Below are 19,169 nucleotides of genomic sequence, written 5' to 3' on the forward strand. Positions count from 1 at the left end.
CCCAAAAAAAAAAAAAAAAAAAAAAAAAAAAAAAAAGACTAACATGGTTACTAACCAAAAGTAAGATGTTTAAAAATGCACTGTTAATGTCTTCTAATTTTTGCTTGGGCTTTTTTTCTCTAGATTACTTGATTGAAGAGGTATATGTTGAAAGAATTATTGTTAAACTTCATGAAACTTTATCCAAAACAAAGGACTTGTCAGAAGCTGAAAAGAGTGACTCACCAGTGTCTTTTATTTGTGATGTGGCCTATAACTATTTCAGCTCAGCAGAAGGATGCTTACTAATGCCATCATCTGAAGATTTATTATTAACTCTCTTTCAGTTATGTTCTCAAAGTAAAGAAAAAACACATTTGCCAGGTAATAGCCCAGTGCTTAAATGTTTAGTTGGAAATCTCTGGCTCTGACTTTCATTGTGAGTGTAAGCGCCCAGGATTTATTAATTGAATCATAGTGTGTATGGAGCATTTTGAGCTAATAGCTACAGTCTTAGAAACTTTCAGTTTAGAAACCATATTAAAGGTGTAAGTAGACATTAAGTCTAAAGTACTTCTCTGATATTAAGGGAACTGTTTTGGTAGGGGCTATTAGCAGATGATTGACAATCAGTCCATTCAGTAACTCTTTCAAGTTGATTTTTTGATATCGCATTCATAAAAGGATAATAATAACTCAGTATTAAAAATATTCAGTTTTGATGTATATGAAAATGAGATTGTAAGGACTATATTTTTAGCCTATGTTTAATTCAGGTTTATTTATGAAAGGAACATTAAAAAAAAAACCTGGAGAGTGGATAAAGAAGATGTGTGGTTTTTTTAATATATAAAATGGAGTACTACTTAGCCATAAAGAAGGAGAAACTTGCCGGGCGTGGTGGTGCACGCCTGTAATCCCAGCACTCTGGAGACTGAGGCAGGAGGATCGCTGTGAGTTCGAGAGCAGCCTGGGCTACTCAGTGAGTTCCAGTTCAGTCTCAACTACATAGTAAGACCCTGTTTCAAAAAACCAAAAAAAATAAAGAATGAGAAACTAGAGCCTTATAGCTAAATGAATGCACTTTGAGGCTGTACTCTTTAAGCAAAATAAACAGGACACGCATGTGTAAATACTGAATAGTTTCTCTGGTGTGAGAAACTGAAAGTGTAAATTAGGATCAAAATGTATAATAGAGGGGCTGGGGATTTAGCTCAGTGGTTCTGCCACTTGCCTCACAAGCTCAAGGACCCAAATTCAATCCCTGGTACCAAAAAAACAAACAAAAAATGTATAATAGATAATGTGAAATAGGAAGAAAAGGTCCAAAGGAGAAGGGGAAGTGGGAGGTGTAGGGGGGCAAAGGAAATAAGGGAAAGAAATAAATATGAGAAAAGGAGTAAATGGAAACAGAGCCTTTGTAAATAGGGGAGGGGTAGCAGGGTTAAAGGGAGGGCAGGGGAATGGGGAAAAAAGAAAAGAACCAGAACCAAGATATGTCATGTAAAGGTACAGATTCCTAATGATGAGTGTGTGTCGTCATATTGTGTACCTAAGATCTACCGATAAAATATTTGCCTGCTGCCAAAAAACTCCCCTCTATTAATGGAAAGCCCTTCTCCCCCACCTTTGCTTTAAAGATAATTTTAAAAAATTACATATCCAAAAAGACAGTTTCTTAGTATTTTACACTTACTGGCACGGGCTAATTTGCATTATTGTAGGTAATTTATTTTTGCAATTTAATTTTAACTTGTGTTTTCTTTTTAAAATGCTACCATAAAGACACTGTATATGGATTAAAATCAAGTCAGTGAGATTACACATTCCTGTTGATATCTTGATTTTAGATTTTCTAACATGTAAACTGAAAAATACTTGTCTTTCTGGTGTAAACTTACTGGTCCATAAAACCAGTGACTCACACGGACAGAGCACCTTCCTGCGTTTGTCTGCTCTGTGGCTGAAGCAGCAAGTTCAGGCTTCACCTTTGGATAATACAAGGTAAATCCCTGTGCTCAGTTAGTTGCACAGTGTGTTTCTATGCTTAATTCCACGGTAGTGTGAGTACCTATGAGAAGTGATTCGTTATGTAAGAGATCTACCGGGCTTAAAAGATAAAATACAAACCAATTTTTCCAAAAACATGTTTCAGTGAAAAATAATTTGTTTAATCTGCCGGTCCACCAATTTGTACTCAGTGATGTGATGGTGGCTCTATCCTTGTTAAAAGTTGGTATGGATTTTTATTTGTGCCTCTCATGGTTACCACACATACTGATTATATGGGATATTTATTTTGGGACAGGTAGCCACTGCTTTAAGGTATTGGATTAAAAATATATTTCAGGTATCATACCTAAATGCATATAGTGAGAGTGAAAACATTGTTTCTAAAAGATTTTGGGATTAGATCAAATAGTCGTACTGTTTGCATGAGATAAAGTAGCTGTGTTTCAGAAGTATTTGATCTGAAATTAGTCTGGCCTACATTTCGGTATAGAAACTGCACTGTATTTCAAATCATAAATACGGGATTACATTCCCAGTTTGACTCTGTATCTCTCTGTACATGTTTAGAGCAGTGATGGTGAACCTTGTAGAGCTTTCAGTGATACAACCAGTCCAGTGTCACATGTGTGCTATAGGTTCGCCACCACTGGTCTAGAAGGAGGTAAGGATCTCTTCTCTCTTTTTTTCCTTTTTGAGACAGGGTCTTGCTGTGTATTTCAGGCTGGCCTTGAACTCACTATGTAGCCCAGGCTGGCCTCAAACTCATGGCAGTCTCCTGTCTCAGCCTCGCACATACTGGGACTACAAGCATGCACCACCATGCCCGGCTGCTTTTACCTGTCATAGGGTACTTACTGTGTTCTAAAGTGTTCAAGCTACTCATCGCATGACTACAACTAAGATCTTTGCACTTTTTTTCAGTCTACAGGTCCTCTTGTCTGCTGTTGATGATTTGCTAAATACACTTGTGGAGAGTGAAGATGCTTCTCTTCTGGGAGTTTATATTGGAAGCGTACTGCCCAGCAACACTGAGTGGGAAAATATGAGACAGTCTCTTCCAGTTCAGGTGTGTTTGAGATTGGAGAGCGCATGTGTCAGTGTGGAGTTTGCATTTCATGAGGCTTGAGTACTTTTTTATTTTATCCTGAGGAAAAAATATACGCATCTTGTTTTGTCTTTATTTTTCTGAATACTCATATTGGACTTTTGATGTTTGCAGTACATCATTTGGTCATTAAGACTTGGTTATTCCCCTAAGGAGTCTTAAAGAAATATATGTATTGATAGTTTTCTGTAATAAAAACCAAACTTTTAGGTTTCGGAAGCTTTTAACTAATAAACTATTCTAGTAATCCATTTTGTCTCCTGTCTGAATTGCATAGCAATTCTGAATTGTAATACCTAATTATCTTGTACATAATCTAATGTTTTCCTTTTACAGTGGTTACACAGACCTCTTTTAGAAGGAAGATTGAGTTTAAATTATGAATGTTTCAAAACAGATTTTAAAGAACAAGATACAAAGACACTTCCCAGCCATTTGTGTACTTCGGCACTGTTGAGCAAAATGACGTTAGTTGCACTGAAGAAGAAAATAGTTCTAGAAAATAATGTACTTGAGGAAATAAGTAAGTATACCTGAAGATTCAGATAAAATGTACAAGTGCATACAGTTTTAAAGTAATTTTGATTTAGCTGCAATTTAGATCTAATTCAATAATTATAGGTTTTTATTGACTGTCTTGGTGGTGGGACACTAGGTTACTTAAGTGATAAATGTTAAATTGTGAACACTGAAATCTTGCTGTAGTCTCGTGAGCGGACCTGGTAGTTTGGTATGAGATGATGGGTCAAGCTAGTGTGACATCAGTACAAACCAGCAGATACTACGGCAATACCCCAAGGAGGTGGGTGTTTAATCAAGGCTTCTGAATTATCCTTTGGTGTTTGACCCCCTATACTTGAGAATTCACCAGCCACTTGGTATTTTCCTGACAAATTGAGCCTCAAGAACACCTCGGTCCCCAGTATAGTACACGGCTAAGAACTGTGAGAAATGGTGTGTCTTCTTTAAGACGATTTACACAAATCCTGTGTCAGTGTCGTTATAAGCCTTCAGCTGTAGCACAGTTACCATGTAGTAGGGAAAATATTGCGTCTGTGAAGAAAGCCAGAACACCTTTTTTGTCAGCCAGCTCCATCCACATTTACTTAAGAACAAAGAAGTAGCCAGGTTACATTGTTCAGAGTCAGTCTGTTCAAAATCATAACTGGAAATTAGAGAAATGATTTATTTTTGTTCATTTTGTTACTGCAGTAGTTACAAACGGTAGTGTCATTTAGTCTTTCATCGCATGTTTCTGTCAAATACTATGGTTGTTATTCTTGTTGTCCTGATTTGACTAGGGTCACTTGGTTTTGGATCAGGTCTTAAAGCTTCTGATTTTACGCTCCACACATGGTGCTATAAAAGGGATTTGTGAATATTTCTGATTTAGAAACCTGTTACTGCAAGGTTCTGTAATAGTTTGGTCATTTAATTCTCACAACCATCGTATGAAGTAAAATTTTAGTGTCTTAACTGATGATTATGTATTTGTAGGTCAAGACAGAGATTTGAATCCAGACCAGACTGGTACTGAGGCCTGTGCTTTTTTTAACCATTTCATACTATTTCCTTTTTTTTTTTAAAAACCAGATTGGCTTTGATAGTTTCAGCTCTTCACTCCTTTAATTGTATAATACCTGTGAAACTTCTTGAAATAGTTATAATTGGTGTAACAATATCTAGCTTCTTTCAATTCCTAAATGATGAGGAAAAAGACTAAGAATTGTCCCCTTTGGAAGAGGGCTGCTGTTTTTCTTTTATTTGGTTTTTGAGATGGAGTCTGACTAAATTGTGCAAGCTGGTCTCCTGCTTCAGCCTCCTGAATAGCTGGGACCACACATATAGGCCTCTGTGCCTACCAAGGTTGATATTTCATATTAGAAAGCTGCTCTCAGTTTTCACTGTCCTTGGACATTTCAAAGCAGATTTGACATTCAGTTCGTAGATATTTTGAGGTGAGTGATCAGTGTTGTTAGAAAATGGGGCAGAGAAATGAAAGTGTTGGAGGATTTCTCACATGTGCAGTTGCTCAGTGGCGCTTTCCATTCTCTTAGCCGCAGAACTACTCTATTCGCTGCAGTGGTGTGAAGAACTAGACAATCCACCAAGTTTTGTAACTGGATATTGTGAAATGCTTCAAAAAATGAATATTACATATGATAATTTATGTGTACTTCGTATTTCTCCTGGTGTTTTGCAACTGCTATTTAACAGGTAAGAATCTATTTTAATTTGTTTTTTTAAATAGTTATTTTACTTGTTCATGGGTTTGCCTTCTGTAAGATTTAAGCCCATTTCATGCCAGTGCTTCAGTGAAACGGCCGATCTGAATAATCCCTCTTAATTATAACACTTTATGGTTATTAAATATTTGATTTAACCTTCCAGTGGAGATTTTTGGACCTTTCCTAAACTATTAAATTGATAAATACAGTTAGGGTGCAGATGAAATAGAAATGGAAACCTGTACAAATTGCTTTAATTTGTTGTGTGTTACCCATCTTCTGGCTGCTCTCACAGTCAGCCTTTGCGTTAGCTGTTGTAATAGGTGTACAGGTGCGTGGGATTGAAGGACATTGGGATTACCTTGGAGAGAGAGCTCTGTTTCAGTTGTGAAGTATTGAAAGTCTAAACTCCTAATCTTTGGGACAGTGATGGTAGTTGCTTGGGTACAAAATTTTGGGTGAATTGATGCCTTTATAACACGATTTAATTCTGGAAAAGGAATACAGATAGTGTTTAAAAACTTAGTAAGAATCGTTTGATGATACAATATATTTTTTTTCCTTATTTAGATCTAGGGAAAATGGTGCACTATGGTCCCTTATTATTGCTAAGTTGATCCATTCCCGAAGCGTTTCACCTGAGGAAGTAAAACCACATTATAAAAGAAAAGAAAGGTACTCTTATTTAAAATGTTTTTAATTTATAATTTCTTATAATTGCTCACCTTGACAATCCCCATTTGATGAACAATGTATAATGAATCAAGAAAACAGGTTTGGGAAATGAAAAAATTAAAAGAAATAAGAAGTAAAGACCAAAAACAAAAGAAAAAAATGTGAGATAAAGAAAAGATGGAAATAAAGTGCTTGTAGATGGGGAGGGAAGGAGGGGGTAAAGGGAGGGCAGGGAAGGGGAAAAAATGAGAAGCAAGACTTGTCATGTAGTGGTACAAGATCCCAACAATGAATGTAACTGTACTGTATCCCTAAAATGTATCAATAAACTCAATTACAGCTGGAAAAAAAAAAGGACCAAAACCAACTTAAATTGTTTTAGGTTAGAGACATGGCCCCCCTTTTTTTTTAATTGAAGCATATTTAACTTTAACAACACTTTGTTGTACAATATTTTTACAACAGGTAGCATTTTATAAACCCATTCTCTCTCCGCCAGAAGTCTTTCTGGTAGAAATCTATTTTTTTTTCTCATCCCAGCACAGGTCTTCTATGTGGAGGTGGTAGGTGAATTGCTTTTTTAAATGAGGGTCAGCATGTTGAAATACATTATGAAAGTACGTAATGTGTTAAGACAAAGCAGTACAATATAGGGTTGGATAGGCTGAAGAAGCCCAGCATTCAAATTGAATACTTAGCTGAGATGTTCCATCAAGCATTTTGAATTTACTGATTCCCTAAGAAATCTGAAAAGATGTGTATATGTTCTGGCATAGTGAATTCTAAATTTAATTTTGATTTTTTTAAACCTTATGCATATGTCTCAGTATCATTTTTCTTGAAGTCCCTAGATTGACTTACAGTGGTAAGAAATTATACGAAGAATGAAAACAGTGCAAAGAATAAGACATAATAGGTGTACTCTTCATCCAGTTTTCCCCAGTGGCTTCACTTTGCAAAACTGTAGTATAATTTCACAACCAAGAAAATGGCACCGATCCAGTGCACTTGACAGGGTTACACGCACACCTGTGTGTGACTGTGACAGGCAGTGGGTACGACGGTCTCATCAGAAGGGTCCTCGTTTACAGCCGTAGCCACCTCCCTTTCTCCTAACCCTGAGTAACCACTAATCTCTTCTCTATTTCTGTAGTTTTGTCATTTACAAATGTTACATAAATGGAATCATGCAACGTGATACTGGCTTTTAATTGTGAGCATGCTTTTTTTGATTATAAAAGTATTACAGAATTAAGAATAATTAGGGCTAATTATTGAGAGATATTTGATATGGAAAAATCAGTAAGTTTCTTATTTAGCAATTCAAATATGGTGTGGGAATAAAGAGATTCTATTCATGATGAAAACAAAACTATAAATTTTATCAAAATTACAATTACACTTAACACAAAGGGAGATGAAAAGATAAATTATAAAAATAGTTGTATTAGTCTGTATTTTCAGTGCATTGTTAATCCTAGTATTTTGAAAGTGTGAGGCAGGGGGATCAAAAGTTCAAGCCCAGCCTGGGCAACTTAGCCTCTGTCTCAAAAATTAAAAGGGGGGTTGGGGATTTAGCACAGTGGTTCTGCTGCCTGCTTCACAAGCGCAAGTAAAAAGGGCCGAAGATGTAGCTTAGTTATACAGTTCCCCTAGGTTCAATATCCAGTACCCAAAAACAAAACAAAAACGATACAGCAACAAAAAACAAAACAAAACAAAAAAGGTAAAGAATAGGCCTATTCTTAGTGTTAGAGGAAATAAGAGACTATACAGTTCTGCTATGGGGAAGAATATAAAGCACGAAATTCAGAATCCATGAAGGAACAGATGGGTATTTGAATTTATAAGAGTTGAAACATCGAGCAATTTAAGAGCCTATCAGTGAGTGAATGAATAAACATAAAATAATGAGGTATGGAGTATTATTCAGTCCTTCAAAGGAAGAAGATTCTGACATACACTGCAATGTGTATGAAGGTTAAGGACATTCTATGGAATGAAATAAGTCATAAAATAGCAAATACCCATGAGTTCACTTAATCTGAGCTACCTTAGAATAGTTAAATTCACAGAGACAGAAAGTAAAATGGTGGTTGTTGGGCTGGAAGGGGGCACTTTTTTTTTTTTTTAAAGGGTCTCACTGTGTAGTCCAGGCTAGCCTTGAACTCACGGAGATCTTCCTGTTTCAGCCTCCTGAGTGTTGGGATTACAGGTGTACACCACCACACCCGGCTAATGGGAAACTTGTTTAATGAGTGGGGCTTCAGTTTTAAGAACTCCAAAGAGTTCTGGAGATAAGTTATTTGAGGTGAATGTGCTTACCCTTGTTGAAATCTGTGCACTTAACAAAAACAATGACAAGAACAGATGATAAAATAGGAGAACACATTTGCAAATTAATAAGGAATTTTTATCTATAATGTATAAATAGCACCTACAAATCAGTAAACACGTTTAAATTGAAAAGTGTGACAAAGATTTGAATAGATAATTTAGAGATGAAATGGTCAAAGATAATTCATTTATGAAATGTGGAGTATGACCTTCCGAATAATGGCAGAAACACAAGTTAAAAGCAGCACATTGTAAGCTAGGTGTGGTGGAGCACACCTGTAATTCCGGCACTCGGAAGGCTGAGGCAGGAGGATCGCTGTGAGTTCGAGACCACCCTGGGCTACATAGTGAGTTCCAGGTCAGCCTCAACTACATAGTGAGACCCTATCTCAAAATACAAAAAAAAAAAAAGCACATTTTATCTACCATATTTTTTAAGTCTTAAAAATTTATTAGTCACGTATACATTTTTGGTGAAGGTATAAATTTGTTAGGCTTTTTTGGAAGGCAATTTTAAATTAAAATATACATTCAAATCATTTAGCTTTGAAATAGAATATATTTGATATGTTCTGATGTAGATCTATAAAATGTGACAAATAATAGATTATATTTAGTGTGATATTGTTTATGTCAGTAAAACCCAAATATATATGCATATATGTGTATGTAAATATCAGTGCAGTGCCAAAATTGGTACTGTTTAAATGAACTGGTTTTTTTTCCCAAGGTACTGGGAATAGAACCTAAGGCCTTCCCACTGAGCTACATCCTCAGGCTTTTATTTTTTATTTTGAGACAAGGTCCTACTGAGTCATAAGTGGCCCAGGCTGGGCTTGATCTTGTGATCCTTCTGTCTGAGCCTCCCAAAGTACTGATAATACAGGTGTGTGCCGCTAACCTAGCTGAGTCAACTAACTCTTAAACAGAGCATAATTGCATGTTGCTAGTGTGTATGTGTGTGCTTGCACACGTGTGTGCTTTCAGTGCTGCGGATTCAACCTAGGACCTAATGCATGCTAGGCAAGCACTGTGCCACTGACCATTTAGCCTGCTGTTACAGTTTTAAAAAATCATAAAGGAGGGCCAGGGATTTAGCTTAATGGTGCCTCCGCCTGACTCACAAATGCAAGGTCCAGAGTTTGATCCCTGGTACCAATAAATAAATAAAAATAAATAAATAAACAAACAAACAAACAAACAAATAAATCAGTCAGTCATAGGGAAAACGTATATTGTCATTTCAAAAATTAGAAATATGCATAAAAGAGGAAGCAGAAAATTCTAAAATTTTATCAGAAATGTGTAGCTGTGTATCTTGTTAAGATTGTTTTATTTTTTTCTATACAAGTGGTTTATATAGTGGATTTATTAGTCTTTTTGAATAGTCAGAATAAGGGGAATTGTATGAAATAACTAACTGCACATATAAATATTCATGTTTTTCCTTTAAACAGTTTCTTTCCACTAACAGAAGGTTATTTACATACCATTCAAAGTCTCTGTCCATTTTTATCAAAAGAAGAAAAGAAAGAATTCAGTTCTCAATGCATACCTGCTCTTTTGGGCTGGACTAAGGAAGATCTTTGCAGTACTAATGGTTAGTTGCTTGATAATAAATATTTCACTAATTAAATTGTTGCTTGACGTTAAAGAAATGTTTCTTAATATGTAAAATCAGTTGTAGTAGAGATAAATGGAGTTAACTTACTTGTTCCTACTTTATACTTTTGTTACATAAGTTGACAATTGCTAGGGTGAGTCTTACCTGAAGATGTGGCTATTATTTTGTAGTACACAAATGCTTCAAGGGAAGATTTATGCCCACAAGTACCCTTTGCTCATTTCTTTTCTTCCTGTATCTTAAAGCTGTGCCTCATTTCCCCTAATTGACCATTCTAAAGGGTGTGCCCTCTAAGAACTTGCTGGATAGATGTCTGTGGAGTACTGTGTGAATTATAGAATAGTATGTTCAGTTTTGTCCTTATTTAGCTTTGCACTCTATGTCATGCCGTTTTACTGTTCTTAAGAGAGTTCAGTAGAGATATGTCCTGACACAAAACAGTACAGCATCATGTAGCCTGGTCCCACTTCCACTAATTCTGTTTTGTACCAAGTGCTGAGTACGGAGGAGAGGTCTCTCTCCTGTGGAGTTATTGAAATTTATAATAACGATGTAATTTGTAAAAATAAACTTTTCTTTAAATTTTCATTTTGAATTTTACTTTAGGAGGTTTTGGGCATTTGGCCATTTTTAATTCTTGCCTGCAAACCAGAAGTATTGATGATGGAGAACTACTGCATGGTGTATTAAAAATTATAATATCCTGGAAGAAAGAACACGAAGATATTTTTCTTTTCACTTGGTAGGTGATGCTTTATCTGTATTCCTCCCTGTATCTAATATGGACCCGTATTGTGTATGTTACAGTTAAAGTTTGTAGGATGGTAGATATGGAAAGTAGTCATCTATACGACTTAAAAGGGAATATTTTCTAGCGTCACTATAGTTGTTACATGCTTTTTGAATTTTCATTATTTTGTTTCTTATCTTTATCACAGTAATCTTTCAGAAGCAAATCCGGAGGTACTGGGTATAAATATAGAAATAATCCGGTTCCTTTGCCTGTTTCTGAGATACTGCTCCTCTCCCTTGGCAGAGAGTGAGTGGGACTTCATCATGTGCTCCATGTTGGCTTGGTTGGAGGTAATTAACCTGAGGAGTCATTACCTCTGTTGCTTCTTTGTGTATACTTTATATCACAGCTATTTACTCATTCTTTAAATAACATAGTAATTAATTCTTTTGGAAACATTTAAAATACTTTGTTAATATTCTCCGCACCAGCTACTATTTGGCAAACCAGAAAAATGATGCAATTTAATTACTGCCGTTATCATTTAGTAACTGCATCTACTAACTGCTATTAAAATGTTCTTTCCATTAGCTTATTTTAATTTAATATTTGTAATTTAGCCTTTGAAAGTAGTTATCTTTTCTTGATATGGTTTTTGGGATTTTTGGGTGGATATAATTAAATCATTTAAAAAATACACTGTGACAGTATTGCCAGAGTAATGTAGGAAAGATATGCAAATTAAGAGGGAAGTTGTGTTCTTTTTATGACTCAAAGCAACAGCAGAGGCATAGTACTTGGTGGCTGCAGGACAGCAAGTCAGAATTAAATGGGTTTGAGTTTCTGTTTTGCTTATTGGCTGTGTAACTTCAAATTTTAAGCTTGACTCGTTTGAGCCTCAGTTTAGTTTTAAAATAACTGAGCTGGGCCTGGTGGCGCATACCTATAATACCAGCATTCAGGAAGCTGAGGCAGGAGGATCGCTCTAAGTGAGTTCTACATACTGAGTTCAAGGCCAGCCTCAACTACACAGTGAGACCTTGTCTCAAAAAACCAAAAAAAAGTGCAACTTGTAGGGTTACTGGGGTGATTAGAAATGTTCTGTTAATATTTTGCACTCTAAGTAGTAGATGACATTATTTTCTGAGTAAATTAGATGGTATTTCCTTCCATAGTAAACTGAAGATAGTAAATGATATTATTTTCTTTCTATGATCAGGAAATTTCAGAAAGGCCATTTGAGAAAAATTGTTTATTAATGATTATAATTCCTAATACTTAATTTTGAAAGAAAGTTGTGTTGATATAAAATATATAAATTTCTCCCTAGACTTTAACTGCTTATTTTTAAATCCAGAAAAATGCATGCAAGTTTCTCTGTATTGTCTTTATTTGTAGTGTTCTGGTTTACCTATTCCATTTCTGTTGTTTCTCTAGACAACAAATGAGAATCAGGCACTGTATTCTGTTCCACTTGTACAACGCTTTGCCTGTGTCAGTTGCGATTTGGCCTGTGATCTCAGTGCTTTTTTTGATTCAGCCACTCCAGAAACTATTGCCAACCTTCCTGTAAATCTCATCAGTGAATGGAAAGAATTTTTTTCCCAAGGCATCCACAGTTTGCTTTTACCTCTCTTGGTGACTGTTACAGGCAAGTGAAAAAGGACACAGTAATGAGATTCATTGAAAATGATTTGTTGAATATTTTAAAACAAATTGCAAATGGTACTATATAATGAAAGAGCTAGAAGAGAAAGCTTGGATTCTTGGAAGCGGCGTGTGTGCTGCTGCAGTACTGACATGCATTAAAAAATGGCAAGGTATCTAAAAATTGTTGCAAATTAAAATAATAGTAATTCATACAACATGAACTAAGTTAAATGCCTGGAGCCTCTACTGAAGATGTGTTTTTTCAAAAGGTGAAATAGGTCACTGAAACAGTTGAGCTAAACTAAAGTATGTATTCAGTTCATGTACCTAGTTAGGACTGCTGTAATGTTTATGATCTGGTTTTCATTTCATTTTATTAAGTGACATGTGATTACGAATCAGTCAACCTATACTGATATTACTAACTTTCTTTTGGGATATATACCTGTTTTTCTTTTGTGTTACCAGGAGAAAATAAAGATCTGTCTGAAACTACCTTTGAAAATGCAATGCTGAAGCCCATGTGTGAAACGTTAACGTACATCTCAAAGGATCAGCTGTTGAGTCACAAACTTCTCAAAAAATTAGGGACTGGCCCCAAAACAAACTTGCCAGAAAATCTCCAGACTTTGTTAAATACGTTGGTCCCGTTACTTCTCTTCAGAGCTAGGCCTGTGCAAATTGCTGTTTATCATATGCTCTACAAGTAAGAAGTCTTATGAATGTTATAGTGTTCATATAAGTGTGTGTGCATGTATATGTATATATACATACTTTTTACTTTCATTTAAAAGTCAATTTAAAAATAAAAAGGAGATCTGACTACAGGAGTGTCAAGTTGTTTGATATTCTAGGTCATTTTTTTCCTTACACAGTTCCTATTTAGGTAGTCTAGCCATTTAGGTAATTATTTCAGAAAAAAAAAAACCACTGAAAGTTTTACTTATTGCCAAGTGTGGTGGTGCACACCTGTAATCCCAGCACTTGGGAAGCTGAAGCAGGAGCATCACTGAGTTCGAGGCCATCCTGGGGTCTATACTGAGTTCAAGCAAGCCTGAACTACATAGTGAGACCCCCCCATCTCCAAAAAAATATATATATCAAAAAAAGTTTAATTTATTACAGAATAAGTATTAAGTCTTTCTGCTCTTAAACATGATTTAAAAATGGAAAATTTAATATAAACTATTTCAATATAATCTTCCACTTCCAGGTTGATGCCTGAATTACCACAGTATGACCAGGATAATCTAAAGTCCTATGGAGATGAAGAAGAAGAACCAGCCTTGTAAGTTTTATTTTTCTTTTTATAACTTGGTATATTACATTCTCATAATCTACCTGTACGTTTTTGGAAGACTGAAACAACACAGCAACTTTAAGTTTAGAATACATATCAGTTCTACAGATAGACCTTTTTAAAGTTATCTGTAAGATACAAATGAAATCTAGAGTTTACTCAAAAGATTGTGTCACTTAATCATTCCTAAATCATGTTTCCAGTGTGCCACTTTCACTAAAACTCTGGCCACATAGCAGTTGTAGAAGCAGTGTATCAGTTGGAATATCTGTTGAATGCTTACTTTGTCCATAGTATTTATTAAATGTTGAGGGGAGAATAGTGTTTAGTGAATACATTCTTTTTCTTAAGGATTTTATAATCTACTGTCTTAGCCATTATCGAATATACAGTGTATGAGAAGTGCTGAGAAAACGGGTGAATACCATGTCATGGAGACACAATTAATGTACATCATGAAGAGAAGACTTGCTCTTGAGGAAGAGATGCGTTAAACTATCTTTTAAGGTTAGGTAACATTTTCGCAGGACAAGGAAGACAGTATGATGTAAGTTAAGAAACACCTTGTTCAAAGTTACCAGGGCACGAATGTCGAGGAGGTGTGTGGATGATGTTGAGTGTTTGCCACTTTTTTTTATTAAACTGTCAGTATCTTCCTTTACTGGGATGTAAACTCTGTGAGGGAAGGAAGTTTGTCAGGTGGGAATTTTTGTCACTTATTCCTAATCATATTCACATCACCCATAGTCATTCCTGGCCTATAGCAAACTCATATATAAGTAGTGCTTATTTGTGGAATAAAATAAAAGGTGAGGTACTGTGTGCATAGGAGGTGGGTATAATGGAAAGTGAAACTGGAAGAGTATTTAATAGATGGCCTTAAAATGGTGTTTTTGAAAGGATTTTGGAAATACAGTATGAGATGGGTACTGCCAGCTAAGTGACAATAATGAAGAGTGAATTGTAAAGAGAAGCATCTGAAACAAGTGTGGTGTCACACGCCTGGAATCCCAGCACTCTGGGAGGCTAAGGCAAGAGGACTGCAAATTCAAGTCCTGCCCTGGGAACTTAGCAAGACCTTGTTTCAAAATACAAAAGGTACAAAACAGCGTGGCAGTGTAGCACAGTGTGAAGGCCCTGGGTTCAGTCCCCAGTACAACAACAAAGAGAGAGAAAGAGAGAGGGAGAAGCAGGAGGATGCCATTTCTAATGACAGTGCGTTGCAGGCATTGTGGGAAGTGGAGAGATTTCAGAGCTGTTGTTTGTACGGACTAGAGAAGGGTCGGTATGTGACATCACAGTGCTGAAGACACGAGGGCAGAATCTTTAAGGCCTGAGTCGGTGGGGGTGGGAAAGGAAGCCACAGGAGAAGACAGACTAGAGGTAAAAAGAGAGAAAAAATAGAGTATTACAGAGAAGAGAGCTTAAAAAGGTGATAAATATGCATTTTTTGAAAATCTCAGAAGCTCATTGAGATTGTTAATGAGTTCAGTAGTTCAAGAAGAAAATTAACTTAGGTTATCGTGAACTAATGAGCATGTTAAATTTCCTAAGAAGAGAATACAGACTTATGACTTTAAAGAAACCTCATGATTATTTCCTGTGTTTATCCTTCTGATAAATTGTGATGATTATGGCATCTCCTATGCTGCTAAGTGATAGATGGTATGCAGTAGATTAGAAAAATGAAGTGACACAGTGTAAAATCTTACTCCTCGCTTTGCCCTTTATAATGTGATAAACGACTTGGTAATGTGGAAGCACTACTTCCTTTCACTAGCTTCTGGATCATTCATTTGGCTTCCTGGGTAATGTGCTTTTTGTTTTGTTTTGCTTTTATATCTATACAGGGTTTTTTTGTTTTTTGGGGGGCTTTTTTGGTACCGGGAGTCGAACTCGGGTCCTTACACTTCGAAGGCAGGCAGCGGAACCACTGAGCTAAATCCCCAGCCCTGCTTTTTTATCTATAAAAAAGAAGTTGAAATAGATGTTTTCTAAAAGTCTCTTTAAGTGCTGACATCTATGGTCCATATTTCTGTAGCATATCATAGTTGTCTTTACGTGAAATGAGTAAAAATCAGACTATAGAGGGGAGCATTTTTAAAGGTTTTTAGAAAATAGAAAGATATTTCTACAGTGTTTGGAGTTTATAAATACTATCAGTTTTTTCAGGGAGAAGTTATGGAGAAAATGACACCATTTCATCATTTCTTTTTAGGTCACCACCAGCCATACTGATGTCTCTTCTGAGCACTCAAGAGGACTTACTGGAAAACATTCTGGGTTGTATTCCTGTGGGACAGATAGTTACCATTAAGCCACTGAGTGAAGACTTCTGTTACGTTCTGGGCTATCTCCTTACTTGGAAATTAATACTTACTTTCTTCAAAGCTGCTTCATCTCAGGTAAATATATAACACCCTTTTTCTTGTTTCTTTCTTTTTTTTTTGCAGTGCTGGGGACTGACCCTAGATGGCAACCTTGGACAGTTCTACCCTAATGTGCTCTGTTTCTGTACTTTACCCTCCTTCCCTCCTTTTGGATAAGAGGATCTGCCTAATGTTACCCATTAACCTCAGACATTCTATTAAGCTTACTTCTGTTACTACTCTCACTCCTCCAAATGTACTTCTCTTTTCCAGAATTAATCTGTGAATTGTGGATGGCTCGTTTCTTTCTAACTTAATGCAGTTACTGAGTTCTTTGATTATAGGGAACATAAAAAGAGCTGGGGATGTAGCTCAGTGGGAGGGCATTGAGTTACGAAGGAAAATATCTGTCTCAGAGGAATATCTATGAAACATTATCTGTGTAATTCAGAGTGTTATTTCTAAAAGATAGTTTGCCCAGATTATTCTAGAAGCCACTAGATGTCCCTGTTGTTTCACACTAGGAAGAAAGACTAATAGTCCAGGAAGAAAGTAGAAAGACCTTCTCTATAGTTTTTATTTCTTTTAGAAAGGTCCCTCTTTTCTTTTTTTTTTTTTTTGGTAACTGGGATTGAACTCGGGTCCTTGTGCTTGTGAACTGGGCAGTGGAACCACTGAGCTAAATCCCTGGCCCAAAAGGCCCCTCTTTTAAAAAACTCAAACTTTGACTGAATCAGCCTCGTTGTAAATATGCCTTCTGACAGATGAATATAAAAATATTTTGTCTTTTCTTATTTAAAGTGTGAATATTTGTTGCCTTCTTTTCTAATGTAATATTTCAGGATTCATCAATTATATTTTATGTACAAATATATCAGTCTGTACATCTTTCCATTTGTAGATAGCAGGGGAAGAGCAAATGGCAGAGGCAGCACTGATCTAGTAGCCAAGTAGATTCATTCTCCAGTCTTGTCATTTATGTGTGTGACTTAAGCTAATTTTATTTGCTGCTACTGTGTTCCAAAAGTTCCATGTTGGGCTTTCACATTTGTTTCTTAAAATACTGATATGTAGAAGAAGTATAGCAGATGGAGGCTTCTGATAAGAAATTTGTTTTTATCATCTTATATTTAGAAATTAGGAAAATGGTCCTGTGTCATCCTTTCATGGTCAAGAGTGAGGCAGGACTGCAAAGAATGACATGGCACCATTTATTGCTGTACCTGAACCTGAACTGAACTGTGAGTGCATAGACCAGAAAACACCAAATAATACTAATTAGTTGAATCCTGAAATGAGACTCTTTAAAAAAAAACACAAAAAAACTTTAGTTCCTAAATCATTAATTTTCTTCTCAGAAAAGCCCCTACCAAATAGAATTGATCAGGAAAAGCCCCCTCCTAAGCTTTACTAAAATGCATTTCATGTACCGTGAAGTTTAGTAATTTATAGTTTCATGTTTCCACTATCTGTATAGAGTTGTGCAACTATTTCCATGGTCTAATTTTAGAACATTTTCAGCATCTCAGCATCCCAAAAGCAAACTCATACCTGTTTGTAATCACTTCTCATTTCCTCTTAAACCCTACAGTTGGTTAGCAACCTCTAAACTACCTCTATAGATTTTGTCTCTTCTGGATGTTTCCTATACATGGTCATTTGTATCTGATTTCACTTAGCACAGTATTTTCCTTTGCACCGGGAATCGAACTCAGGACCTTGCACTCGTGAGGCAAGCGTGGTGCCACCAAGCTAAATCCCTGGCCCAGCACAATATTTTCAAGACTCATCAATGTTGTGGCGTGTGTTACTACTACCTTTCTTTTTATGACTGAAAAATAGTTCATTGTTTGGACATAATATATTTTGTTCCTTTGTTAATAGACCTTTAGCTTATTTCTCCTGTTTTTTGGCTATTGTGAATAGAACTGCTGTGAATATGCATGTACAGGTTTCTGTGTGGTAGTTTTTCTATACCTAACATGGAATTTCTGGGTTCCAAAACAAAAAAAAAAAAAAAAAAAAAAAAAAAAAGGTAAAAAGGGCCGAAGATGTAGCTTAGTTATACAGTTCCCCTAGGTTCAATATCCAGTACCCAAAAACAAAACAAAAACGATACAGCAACAAAAAACAAAACAAAACAAAAAAGGTAAAGAATAGGCCTATTCTTAGTGTTAGAGGAAATAAGAGACTATACAGTTCTGCTATGGGGAAGAATATAAAGCACGAAATTCAGAATCCATGAAGGAACAGATGGGTATTTGAATTTATAAGAGTTGAAACATCGAGCAATTTAAGAGCCTATCAGTGAGTGAATGAATAAACATAAAATAATGAGGTATGGAGTATTATTCAGTCCTTCAAAGGAAGAAGATTCTGACATACACTGCAATGTGTATGAAGGTTAAGGACATTCTATGGAATGAAATAAGTCATAAAATAGCAAATACCCATGAGTTCACTTAATCTGAGCTACCTTAGAATAGTTAAATTCACAGAGACAGAAAGTAAAATGGTGGTTGTTGGGCTGGAAGGGGGCACTTTTTTTTTTTTTTAAAGGGTCTCACTGTGTAGTCCAGGCTAGCCTTGAACTCACGGAGATCTTCCTGTTTCAGCCTCCTGAGTGTTGGGATTACAGGTGTACACCACCACACCCGGCTAATGGGAAACTTGTTTAATGAGTGGGGCTTCAGTTTTAAGAACTCCAAAGAGTTCTGGAGATAAGTTATTTGAGGTGAATGTGCTTACCCTTGTTGAAATCTGTGCACTTAACAAAAACAATGACAAGAACAGATGATAAAATAGGAGAACACATTTGCAAATTAATAAGGAATTTTTATCTATAATGTATAAATAGCACCTACAAATCAGTAAACACGTTTAAATTGAAAAGTGTGACAAAGATTTGAATAGATAATTTAGAGATGAAATGGTCAAAGATAATTCATTTATGAAATGTGGAGTATGACCTTCCGAATAATGGCAGAAACACAAGTTAAAAGCAGCACATTGTAAGCTAGGTGTGGTGGAGCACACCTGTAATTCCGGCACTCGGAAGGCTGAGGCAGGAGGATCGCTGTGAGTTCGAGACCACCCTGGGCTACATAGTGAGTTCCAGGTCAGCCTCAACTACATAGTGAGACCCTATCTCAAAAT

The 19,169-nt window shown here is 36.1% G+C and overlaps 1 protein-coding gene across 1 annotated transcript in view; it reads left to right on the plus strand.

The window, feature by feature from the left end:
- Positions 1-19,169, plus strand: part of Ltn1 (listerin E3 ubiquitin protein ligase 1) — a 56,935-nt gene that overhangs the window by 23,923 nt on the left and 13,843 nt on the right. Inside the window, exons 13-25 of the mRNA XM_010608574.2 lie at positions 124-363; positions 1,830-1,983; positions 2,914-3,058; positions 3,434-3,620; positions 5,155-5,314; positions 5,896-6,000; positions 9,795-9,937; positions 10,568-10,703; positions 10,900-11,044; positions 12,132-12,345; positions 12,813-13,050; positions 13,558-13,632; positions 15,863-16,049. Coding sequence (XP_010606876.1) covers positions 124-363; positions 1,830-1,983; positions 2,914-3,058; positions 3,434-3,620; positions 5,155-5,314; positions 5,896-6,000; positions 9,795-9,937; positions 10,568-10,703; positions 10,900-11,044; positions 12,132-12,345; positions 12,813-13,050; positions 13,558-13,632; positions 15,863-16,049 — 2,129 coding nt within the window. The remainder of the gene's footprint in view (positions 1-123; positions 364-1,829; positions 1,984-2,913; positions 3,059-3,433; positions 3,621-5,154; positions 5,315-5,895; positions 6,001-9,794; positions 9,938-10,567; positions 10,704-10,899; positions 11,045-12,131; positions 12,346-12,812; positions 13,051-13,557; positions 13,633-15,862; positions 16,050-19,169) is intronic.

This window comes from Fukomys damarensis, unplaced genomic scaffold (genome assembly GCF_012274545.1).
Source record: "Fukomys damarensis isolate Sample0158 unplaced genomic scaffold, DMR_v1.0_HiC HiC_scaffold_24, whole genome shotgun sequence".
NCBI classification, from domain to species: Eukaryota; Metazoa; Chordata; class Mammalia; order Rodentia; family Bathyergidae; genus Fukomys; species Fukomys damarensis.